Consider the following 12,505-nt stretch of genomic DNA (forward strand, 5'->3'; position numbering starts at 1 on the left):
AAACCTTATATGTAACTACAGACTAGACTTGTCTTGGCCATCTTAAAACATTTTACTTTCAAAATCCAAAATCCTTTAAGTTGCTCAGGGAGAACTAAGGGATATATACATATGAAACTTGGACATTTGAAATTAATAATATAAAACAGATAGATTGAGTCAGTGGAATTATAAGAAAGAGCACCAAGGGAAACAAGAACCCAGGAGAACCTGCCTGTCTTTACCTTCTTTATCCTCAGCACTACAATTTTTTAGCATCTAAGTCAAAATCTTTCCACATTTCTTTACCCCACACGTGCCAATATCTCAGCTACTGGAAGCACCTAAAAGCAATTACAAAGATTCCAATAATCTTCCTGTATTACTTGGGCTGGACTGCTAAATATCATCAGTAACATGGTTATCATTTTGAGAAGAAATTGCTTGAGGTATAGACATTGTGAGAAAAACTCCCAAATGCTTTCAGAATCATATTTTCAGCAACTCTTTCATTATTCAGTATCTTAATGAGTTCTGGTAGTCTCAATAAATACCTTCCCATACAAGAGGACTTGACTGCTCATATTTCCACAGAAAGCTTAAGCTGTAGAAGGCCAAAATGTTACACTTTTTCGAAGCATTTGCTCTGATTCTTAAACTCTGACTAAATCCAATCCACTGATAGTGATGCCTGGTGGATGGATATTATTCTGTTTATTTTACGTCGCTCATCTTTTATTTCCTGTGTTTATACCTCATTTTTAATGAATATAACAGGATCACAACGGACCTGATTTCAAACCATCTACTGCTGGTTGCTTCATTGAAGCTGGCCATAAATTTCTGTTCAACATGAAACCGAAGCATCAAGCCAAAGGTAGAAAAATATACCAATGAGGTGTCTCACAGGTACTCATTAGATAACAACCTCTAATTGATTTCAACAGCAAACACAGGTTAGGCTGCCTGCCTGCTGATCCAGAGCTGATGCTATGTGATATTGTTCCCTTAAGTAAACACCAACTTGTAGTGTAATATGGATCTAAAACCCAAGATTCAGCCTATGCTTTCTCAAGATGCTCTAAACCAGGCTTAGTTTCCCAACAGTGCCTGAATATATCACAAAAATATATCATATATACTTCTTTTAAAGGTCTTCAACTTACTTAAAATTTATGTCCCAGGGCTTGAGCTCTAGTTTCCCATATATCAGCCCAAATCTCAAGAAGACAGTGCTGTACAGATATAAGCAGTCAGGTCCCAAGTTTTCTACAGGGATATCTCATATTGCTGAGGCAGTAACACCAAAGCTGGTGCTGGATGCCAGTTTTTGGTGAATGAGCTATTCCCTCAACTTGTGCAGAGTGGTTGAACTTGTTTGGTGTGACTGAATTGAACAGGTTGTGTGGTATGTCTGTGGGGATAAAGTCAGAGTTTTCTATGCTTATGCCCATGCTTAGGTTCACATGTAACTAACTTCTCACCATAGTAGGTGGAAATTTTACTCAGTACTCTGGTTTAGCTTGTCAGTTGTGAAGCTTGACAGCTGCTCTGGTCATGTTGTCCTTGTAAGGAGCAGATTTACAGGATCATTAATGTTTTGTCCAAGGTAGGTAAGAGTGTCATCACAAAATGAAGCGAATATGCCAGTTCACAAATCTTTTCTAAAGTACCCATAGGATGGTGCTTTCCTGTGCTGAAATGTAAATGTATTTAAAGAAAAAAAAGAGACAAAACCTAAGAGACCTTCAACCTACCCTGTTGAAGGGTAAGAGAAGTGTTTGGGGTCTGCAGCAACCCCCATAGCTTCATTTCGTGGCTGACTTGTGTCTGTTCAAGTCAGTAGGTTTTATTAATGCTTACAAGCCTACAGCTATCAGACTGCTAAAGATGCAATGTTTTCCCTGCGCTGATATATAGATTGGATCTCCATTAGGAAGAAATTAATGATTGTTCATAAGACTGAATCCACAGCCTCTGGCTTCTCAACAGCTTTTCCATCCTGCAAGTCTAAAGATCATCTCATGTGCATTTTGTTGGTAAGCGTTAGAAACACACCTGGATTTGAACTGTCTGGAATCCAGGAATGTCAGGCAATGTCAAATACCCTTCAAATGGGAGAAAAATGTCTTCTTGTCCTCTATGCAGACTTTCACAGAAAGATCAAAGCCGTCCCAACAACGTAGTGCAATTCAATTAAGTGAAGTTCTTCAAGGCTTTTCCATTTCCCAACCACACGTAATGAGGACTGTGTACCCAACACCTGCCCTGCTCTGCTCTTACAGCAGCATAAGCCATCTTCTCACCACTAAGGATACTGAAACAGTCATTCTTGAGAAGACTAACATTTTATGCCAGATGCGAGTAAAATGCTGTCCAGGGCTAAATTGTTGCAAGCCTGAATGAACATTAGGGGACAGTATTGGCCAGGAGTCAGCCTGTTTCTTCCTCTTCATACTCTCCTTTTATTTACAAGTTGTCTTCCCCTCTCTCTAAATAAAATCCCATTTACTCCTTACTTATCTAACTGGTGCACCACACACCCGTTTCTAATCTGGCCAAATCAATTATAAATATTGCAGCCTACAATTAGCCTGGGAACTCCTGGAAAACTAATTAGTTAGAGCCTTAGCAATGAATTATACCTTTCTCTTGGCTATTTGCATCAGGAAATAAAAAAAGGAAAAAAACCAACCTACACTCAAAACAAGACCAAATATCTCTCAGCCACAGCAAACAGAATTCAAGGCTGTGTTTAATTATGTTCATATTGTTGGTGAAAGGATGGGCCATGGTGAACTGAAAGCCAGGGAACCTGGCATTGCCTTGGGCTTAGCATGTATTTTCTCAGGAGATGTTGAAAGATGCAAAAGTCCTTGGCAAAGAGTCTTTGGGAAGAGGAATCCCATGGGAATCTACAAAGTTCATATCATTAGTGTTTACTGTGTAGAAACAAAGAAGGTGAATGCAATAGTTCTTTCAGCTGGAGTCATCTTGCATCAGTACCTAACTGATCCCCTCCCTTGGCCAGGTCAGGGACTAAATAGAGCTTTGTCTGGCATTTCTCAGGCAGGAGGGGTGCCAGGCTGCTGTCTGGGGAGCTGCTGAATTGCAGAGATGAAATTAGAATGTCATTACAAGGTGTGCAGCACACCTTGTACCAACAGAATCCAGACACAAAGGGCAAACTAAAGTCCTTCCTTCTTGGCATCTTGTTGCTGCAGTGTGTTTCTTACAGGTCTAATTACCTGAAAGCATCATAGTTGTTTCATCTGTGTCCTAAAATACTACTTTATGAAGCAATTAAAGGCAGAATTGTACTCTGAGATTACTGCAAAAGCGTCTGCTTAAGGTTCGTTTTAGATTCATTACAAGCCTTCAGAAGCAGTACTCCTGCTTTTAATAAAACATATGGTTTCCTCAAAAGCAAAACTGTGCAAGATCACACACCCTTTTAGATTTGGTGACGTAGGTGGAATTTTAATGTCAAAAAAACCCAGAAGGGCCAGGCAATCCCAATTCACTGCAGAGATGGCAGTGTATCTTTAAAAACTGCAGGACACTTTACTTGCCAGCACATATACATAACTGTTCATACAATAGGTAAAATTTCTTTGGAAAAGAATGAGCAGTTTCCCTTCTGCACAAGTGATAACTATGGTCAGGGAACTTTCTGGGGTCTCCAGTTCCTGCTTGGGGAAAAAGGGGACCCTTCTTTCAGGTGAATGCTGTAACTACTGAGAACTTGACCTGTTTAGATCAGACATGAATCTTTTTCCTGTTTTTTATTCTCGCACAAAAATGTCTGATCCCTTGAAAAATTTCAATAAAGGCATTTTCTGCCTTATTTAGTCTATGAACTGTATTAAAGATGTGCTTGGCTCATTATACACAGCCACATCCCTGATTTGGGCAGCTTCCGAGGGACTGGGACATACCATGATGGAGAGAAGATTTAAGGCAAGGAGAAAGTAGGGTTACAGACAGGGTGATTATGCAGCTACTGGGGTGTTATTTTTCACTGCAGGGAGAAGCTGAGGACATATTTGCTTGTTTGTTGATACATTCTTCAGAGAGAATAATTGGTACATCCATGACCAGCAGTGGTCCCCAGACTCAGCTTTTTCCTCCTTTTTGTGTGAAGCATTTAACCATCCCTCCTTCCCCCCCCCTTCTAGTTTTGCTCTGGAAAGGCTGCAACAAATTTCAAAAGAGAGAGAGAGGAGCAATATGAGAAAAAAAGAAAATGCTCCACTTCCTTCTTTAATGCACTGCAACTGTGAGGCCTGTCAAGCAAAGGACAAGCAGAAACCCTGAACAATAGTCACAGACTCCCTAAGAGGGACAGTTGTCAGCATCCGTTCTTTCCAGCAGCAAAAAATAAAACATGCTCTATTTTGAGGCAGCCAGCAGAACACAGAGAGTGAGTGACCTGCCACGAGAGCAAAATGCAACCGAAAAATCTGGAGAAATTACTTAGGAAAGCTCTAGTTCTCTCCATGCCCTGGAAGTGTATGTACAAGTGAAGGAGAATTATGTATGGAAGAGAGATCACCACTCATCCTCATGTACAGCATGTAGCCATAGTTTATCAACCACAACTACAGCCTGTCTTTTCTGAAGTGTGGCTCAGCAGGATGGCTGACTTGCAAGGTTTCTGTCCAGCTGTGACCTAACAGGTGGGCTGACTCAGAATGAGAGGTCGGCAGTAGGCACCTAAAAGAAGTGGTTTCCATTCATACCACAAAGTTCCAGTTATGCTGACATGTAAGGAAGGACTGGACTCCTCCTTCTCCTCCTGTTAAGTCAGGAAAAAACCCCAGAATTATTTTACAAGGTACCAAAACTTGCTAGCTTTCCAAAACCAAGCTAACAAAAAAACACACCCATGTAGAAAAGGAGAACTAATTAAGATTAAGTCATATCTGAATAAATATGCAAATTAAAAATCAAAACAAAGAAATTCTGTTTATCACATCATGAAGTTGCAAATTGCTGTTGTGGCTCCCATCGGCTGGAATAGATGAGGGCTACGAGGCCATAGGTTTTGAAGATCAACCACATGTTTTATTATGATAGCTGGGGGACTGTTGGCTGTAGGTATGTTACTTGCCTTCCCCCCACCTCTTCTGTACTGCATTCACGTTCAGTGGTATTCATAGACTATATTTGTCTTGGAGTTCTCTAATGTAGTGTCATTGGTTTTCCTCTTTGTTTACCTTCTGTAAGACAACATCATTATTCTTTGGTAAATCTGTTTCATATCCCCTGGGTTGGATTTTTTTTTTGTTTGTTTCTTTCTCTTTTTTTTTTTTTTTTTGAGGAGGGTGGGGTGAGGAGGGAAAGTGAATTCTTTTGCAGCTTTTAAAAATCAGATTAAAAACAAATGAACAAACAAAAAACCACCAATACTCTCTTGGAAAAGAAAGCAATAGTCTAGATGCTGGTGAAACCACTACTATGGTCAGTACTAACTGGCTTGCTCGTTCGCTGTCACAGAAAAGGAGCAAAGGTCAGAACAAACTAGGAGGAAAGTCTTCTTCCCTGACCTCTAAATAGGGTCTAAGCACATCCTCACTTGTGGGGAACCTCTCCCTGCAGTGTCTCTCCCCACCGTTGAGTTGTCATGGCCTTGGTGTGTCCTGTGTATGCAGGTAACAAGGGAGAGTTTTGATATCCATTACAAAGGTTTTATGCATAAATACTTGCTTCCTAAAGACTGTCCCTTCATTCTTCAATGTAAAGAAATGGCAGTTTTCTTTGCTTTTTGTCTTTCATTCTCGTTTGTTGTCTTCCAGATTTCCCTTCCATAGCAAAGTGTTTGTGTGGTAGAAGTAATTTTCCCCTTTTTCTCATAAATAAAGTCCTAAAATCATTTAAGTTATTGAAAAATTTAGAAGATCCTGTTACTGGGCTTCCCAGATTTAAGTAATAATAGGGACTTCTTTTTTTTTATTGTTATCCCATTGACGCAAATGTTTGACCTATAGTTCCTAGGTTGCAAACTGTTCCATCTGTAAAATATAAGTGAGCTGAGTAACATCTATGTTCTGTCCCAATGGCATTAGCAGCTCCTTCAAAATGTGCAAGTGCAATATTGAAAGCAGGTATGCTTTGGATCTTTTTGATTGCAAAGTTGCAAGAGCAGGACTTATAAATGAAAACTCTGGTTCCCCCGAGTTTAGTCAGCTTTGAACCTTATCATAGGTACTCAGTATCAAGGTAACTCATGCCATGCCTGCATATGAAAAATAAAAGAAGAAATCAAACCCACTGGTCAGACTCAGTTGGGACCACTGCTGTTGCTGTTTGTGCTGGGAGGATTGTCCTAGTTTGTTTGTTTTGTTTCATGTCACATCCTCATTTTTAGTATGAGTTCCTCCTGACCCAGATTTCTGAGCAGACTAAGTAGAGCCAGAAACTGTAAAAGTGCATAATTATTCTTTTATTTATTTTTAAGCTGTACAGCTCTATTAAGCTTTCAGAAAATCTTTTATACCCAGCCTTTGAAGTAAACTAACCCAGAGATCAGCAAGAGAAGAAGTGGGTTAACACTGCTTGTTTCTGCTTGCAGAATAGTCTGTATACAGTTAAGATCTGGAGTCTGAGCTAGGAAAATCTTACTCCTTTTTTGGAGTGCAGGAGAGGAGGGATCAATACATCCAAAAGCAATACTTTACACCTTTGGTATGTTCTGAAACCTCAGATGCTGACACTGCTGTGAAACAGCTGAGAGCTGGAAGATTATTCTGGTTACTGACATGTAAATGAGCAGACCACACATTAAAGCTGTGTATGCTCCATCTGCTAAGCCATTTATTCTTCCCAGGTCGGGACAAATGAGAAACTCTGGCCCAGAGGTGGGATATTATTATTCCTTTCCCAGTCCCCCAAAGCAGTACGTTCCCCTGCTTTGAGTCTGATTGAAAACATTGACCTGGAGGTGACAAACGCACCGTCTGTCCCCCTGATTCATCCAGACTCTGACCCAGGCAGCACTGAAATCACAGGCTTCTTTCTGGTCTCAAAAAATTACCCAATGGCAAGAGGCCAAGCTGGGGTAACCTACCTTTCTGAGAACCAGACAATGTGACTGTGATATCCACTTAGAGTCTTTCCTCAGCCACTCAGGCTTGCCTCTGAATTTGGCCCTTCTTCAGCAAGTCATGCTGTCTCAGCCTTTCCATGCTTTTCCCCAAATACAACCACTCCTGGTGCTTCTGCCCTCTTTTGAGCCAGTGTACTTGAAGATCCAAGAGCCTTTGTTTTTTGTTCATGCTGCCTCTTGTTAGCAGTGCTCTGAGCTTGCACAGAACAGGAGGAAAAGATGCCAAAGCACTTCAACCACCTGGATTAATTAGGTCTTACACTAAATGTGGAACTACAGCGAGGTGGATGATGATTAAACCAGCAACCTTCTGGAAAGTGAATACCTTCTTCTCTGCTATATTTCAGCTTCTGTAACCTTGTAAGTGCCTCAAGGCAAGAACGGTGTTGTCTGTATGTAAAGCACTCTGCTTCTGTATAAGCAATAGAACTAATAGTGATAAGAATAATAATGATTTTACTCCTGCGAGGTTGGTAAGTATCAGTCTTCATTTTACAGATGATGAAACAGACACAAAGACATACAGGAGCTTGCTTAGTGCCATCTCATCCCTTATTAACAGAGCCAGGATTGAACCTAGAAAACACATTTCCCTGTTGCTTGCTCTTACCCCTGAGAACACTCTCTCTTTTGGTGACGTCCAGTCTCTCTTGTGATTTTTCTGCAGAAGGTGCAGCAACAGCAGCTTGGAGTCTGATGATGAACCTCCTTGTGTGGAAGAGATCGATTACAATACTGACACTATCTCTGATTGCGAAGAGGACTTCTCAGAGCTAGATCAAGAGATCCAGGAGTCCCTCTCGTGGGTGGAAGGCGAGAGAGAAGATGAGGGAGTGACCACAGGACAGACATGCAGCTCCAGGGCTCTAAGGGGGCTCTACATTTCCAGCCAGCCAGCCCCCAACAGTACAGCTCTTCCTCTGGGTTCAGCAGCGCTTGGGCTGTACAATGGGTTCAAGAGCAGCCCTGTGTGAACAAGGCTGTGACTTGCAGGGCAGCAAGTGAATGGGTCACTTGTCATGTTTACCTGTTTGCCAGCTTCAGCATCCTTCCCAGATGTGTTGCTTCAGTTCTGAATGGAAAAATGTGTGTTTGTGTAAGTTGTGTAAATACGTCATTTGGGAATGACTCCGTATGTGTACACCAGGCAGAGTGAGATGCCACTAGCCCAGATGGTACTATGTGAGTTCATCCTTTCCTAAATATAATCCCCAGTTTCCTGGATGCCTCTAGTATGAGGTTTCATCCAGACTGACCTAAGGAATGGTATGTTGAGACCAAGGAACCAGAGACAATTCTCCTTTTCCTACATTAGGCCTTTGCCTTGAGAAGGGACAGTTACTGATGCCTTTTGCCAGAGCTCTCTGTTGCCATTCATTTCTCTTGAGCTGTAGAGCATGGATCTTATTTCTGTCTGATCGGAATTTTTACAATGTGTTCAACAGGTTGGGTCAGGCTGTGCGTGTTTCTGAGCTGGTTATATCTCAATAACAGCATAGGAAATCTAATGTGCCATAGTAAGGAAAGCAGCAGTAACAATACATAGCAAACCTCTGGAAACCTGGGCTAAACTGACCAGTAGATTAGTCATGGTGGCAATATCCAAGAGTGAATTTAGCCCAGGCATCAATCAGAACAGTTTCTTTAATCCCCAAGTGGAGAAAAATTTGATTTCTCCTAAAATTGCCTTCAAACACATATCCCATTTCCTGAGAATCCGTCACAGACTGAGAACCCACACATGTTCCCAGTATCCCGAAAGTATGAGATCACATCACTGCATCTCACACTTCACATTGCCTGAACTTCTCATGTGTCTTAGACTCTGCTGCTGCAAATGGGGAATTGTCTCAAATCCAAATGGAACTAACTGTATGATGCAAGAGGCTCACAACTCTGTCACTGCTTTGTGAGGCTCACGAAGGATGAACGTGTGTTGTAGCATTACAGCCTGCAAGGACTCCAGTGATTACCAGTGATGATTATTATTAATATTGATGCATGATTAAAAGCACCATGTCATCCTTCCATTTCTATGCTGTTTGTGGAGAGAATTCCTAGTGCAGAACAAGGTTCTCTCTCGTGTTTCTGGACACCCTTCCTCAGACTACCTAGACGTATTTTTCAGCAGGAAACTATGCTTTAGACAAAAAGCTTCTTCCTATCCTCCTAGGTTTTAAATATCCACATATTTTAAAGTCTTCACTAGCACATAAGAGTTCCCTGTGACTCTATTATGATGCTCAAAAGACAAGCAGCTTGGGTCCTTAGAAGCTGAGCTTCTTAGCCCAAACTAATTCATTAGGTGTGGTGTGTGTCCCTGTACAGATGTCCCATTCTGCTTGTTTTAGTGTGCAGCTTGTTGCACACAATATGGAAATTTTCATAAAAGGTTGGCTCACAGAAAGGGAAAAAAAGAGGTAAAATAGGTGTTCCCATTATAATAGTTTGTATAATACTACTTCAAAACTTATTAATAAAAAACAATATATGTGTATATTTAGGTTAAAAATCCAGCATTTGTAGTCATGACAAAAACCTGACACTGTGCTAAGTCCTGACAGCAGCATATACTGGCCATGCTGTGGGGTCTTCAGCATTCAGAGCATCCTCGGGACACAGGGCAAAGAATACTGTTGTACATATATGTGTCTGTAAATGTGCCCATACACACCCATGCTACATTCTGTACCAATGCTCTGCCACAACAGCAGCTGAACGGTGCTTGCTCAGGCTAACCAATGGTACACTCTATGCAAAGGAAAAAAAATCTTAAATCAGCATTTTTCCTAATGACACACCAATATTTTGGCTATAACTTTCTAGCTGTTTCATTCTGAATGTTTTAGGATAGGGAGAATTCAGTTTAGTGGGAATATTCTGCCCTGGTCAATGAACTGCACAAGAGTTGTCCTAATATAATAAAAGCAGAGATGTATCTTCCATGTGTATTAGGAGCCAAATGTGTATGAGCAGTACCACTGTTCCAGAGACCCCTGTGCTAGGAGCTGCAGGAGGTAGAGAGATGGCAAAGGCCCTTAAGGTGTTTCCAGGGTCTGGGATCCAAGTGCAGCAGCCGAGCTGGGAGCAAAGTGTCCCTGCACATCAACCACACCTGCTTAAATGCTGCTGTGCAGTATGAAAAGCCTGGCCAATCTCTTGTCTATGGCAGCATCCCATGTCTGTGCCAAACAACTTGTCAGCAAGTAGTGAGGGTGCTGCAGAAGGCACTGGCCACATGAACCCTGTGGCCCAAGGGTGCTCAGCCTCCTGCTGAAGAAGTGAAGCGGGAGGGCTGGGTGACCAACCACTTGGGAATGGCACCTGGAAACCTTCGCGAGAAGAAGTTTTGTGGGCTGCCTCATTTCTTCCAGGAACTTCTACAGGGAGCAGATGCTCCTCTTCTTTTAACAGACCTCTAGAGGTCAGGAGAACGCCTCCATGTGCGCCGCGCACTCCACGCTATTAAAATTCTCCCTGAGTCATGGTAATTAAGCAGAACTAGGCTCTGCACAGAGGAACGGAAGTGCATTGACTTTAATAAAACAGAGTGTAAAACAACTTTAGATTAACTCCAGCCTTGTTTATTCTTGCACACTTGTAATTCTGGTTTGGTGTTGCCCCGGTGAATGAAGCCGTTGTCCTCCGCGCTGAGGCATGTCACCTCACTTCATCCTGCTAAGTGCTGAGCAGCGAGGCCAGTGCCTTTTCCTGCTGTCGCTAGCTAATCCCAAAGAATTTGGAAACAGCCGATGGAGAAAGGGAGGGAGGAGGGGGAAGTTGCCCTGCTCCCCACCGTTTTGTCGTTCCTCAAGTGTCAGCAAGGCTGTCAGGTTGAGACTCAAGCCAAATATTTCCATAATGACCAGAAGAGGTGGTGTCTTAGAGGCACTTGCCTCGTCCCCACTGCTGCAGCAGTTTTGGGCTTCTGCCAGGCACATTAACTTTTTTTACTGATGCCTTTTGTCTCACTGACTCTCTTAGTGGCTGTGAATAGATGCACTCTCCTTCCTCCCCCCCGTGGTTTACATGACATGGGTAGAAGATGCAGTGCTGAGCCCTGCACTACACTGCAGCCTCTGTCTCAGCCCCTCACCAGCTCTCAGGCTGCCTGGCCACAGTCGCCTTTTCCTGTCAGAGACGATCCAAGGATGACTTGCCAGTGTCTAGTGAAATACATGTGTGTGTAAACCTCTAGGCTAAAAAATAAATAATTAAACAATATAAAGAAAAAATAATCAAGTCAGCAAACTGAAGGAAGAACAAAATCTAATTAGTTTTATCTGCTGTTTGTTATGAGTCTGTCAGAGTGCTCTATCCCCTAGTTTTACAGCACTCTGGAAAATAACAGTGATAATAATAATAAACAACCATGCACTGAGTTGTTTTTGAAGCAGGCAGAAAGGAGATTAAGGAGGGGGGAAAGACAGCAGCCCTGCTCCTCCACTGCTTCTCTCCTCCTGCCAAACAGCAGAGATGTGGGTGATAGTGCTATCTCCTGTCTTATCTGTCCTTGGACAAGATCCACTGCCCCTTTTCCATCCCTTGGAGATGGAAAGCATGAGTCGGCGACTGCTTGGTAGCAATTTGGGACACTCACATTGTATTTCTTGCTCTGCCACAAATCTCTTCTGTGCTCTTGACCAAGTTGTTTTTGCTTCCAGTCTCCATTTCAATGTGAGGTACAAACAAGGCTTTGATTCCTCATGGAAAACACAGTAGTGAAAGTAGGTGTGTGTTTTTGGAGGAAGAAGTGGATAAAATGGGGATGTAAAACTGCCCAGGTGTTTGCTCTATACTGATGTCAGCTGATGAGAAGGGAGCTGGAATTACTCCTTGCAGGATGGTGGTGGTAGTTGCCATCACGGCTTTCCATTTCAATGACATGCAGCAGGGTTTCTCTTTAAGCTGTGCTGGATAGTTTGAAAAGCCTCTCTTTGCAGATTATCAGCCTATCCTGGCATGTGGCCTGGTCCTTACAGTGTGGAAGTTTTCACACCTGTTTTAGGGAGAGCAGGATTTAACCCTGTGTTTGAAAACTCTTGTATGGTTTTCCAGGCATAGGGCTGGACACAAGGCTCCAGCTGGAGATAATATGCAAAAGTTTGAAGAACTAAAATCCCTGTACATATAAGCACATTGGGAAAAGATGAAGAAGGATAAAGAAATAAGGTATAATTCAGAGAGGAAGGAAAGGACTCAGTGTAGGGAGAGGAATGAAGAGAGCAGGAGGGAATAGGAGTAGGGGGCATTTGGGGGAGACACAGGCAGAGAAATGGGAGAATTGTTCCTATTTGTGCATCCTCTTCCGTCCCCAGATAATGTGTCAGTATTAGTGCTACCAAGAAACAACCCTCTTTACTGTAGAATAAATCTGCCACTGTATTCCCCACTCCATAAACGGCAGCCAAGTCCGTA

The 12,505-nt window shown here is 42.3% G+C and overlaps 1 protein-coding gene across 1 annotated transcript in view; it reads left to right on the plus strand.

Moving 5' to 3' along the window:
• Window positions 1–10,605, plus strand: part of AGBL1 (ATP/GTP binding protein like 1) — a 249,268-nt gene extending 238,663 nt beyond the window's left edge. The window contains exon 21 of the mRNA XM_017805280.1: window positions 7,755–10,605. Within this exon, the coding sequence (XP_017660769.1) occupies window positions 7,755–8,061 (307 nt within the window). The 3' untranslated portion in view covers window positions 8,062–10,605. The remainder of the gene's footprint in view (window positions 1–7,754) is intronic.
• The last annotated feature ends 1,900 nt before the right edge of the window (window positions 10,606–12,505 follow it).

This window comes from Lepidothrix coronata, unplaced genomic scaffold (assembly GCF_001604755.1).
Source record: "Lepidothrix coronata isolate B3197 unplaced genomic scaffold, Lepidothrix_coronata-1.0 Scaffold11, whole genome shotgun sequence".
Lineage (NCBI taxonomy): Eukaryota > Metazoa > Chordata > Aves > Passeriformes > Pipridae > Lepidothrix > Lepidothrix coronata.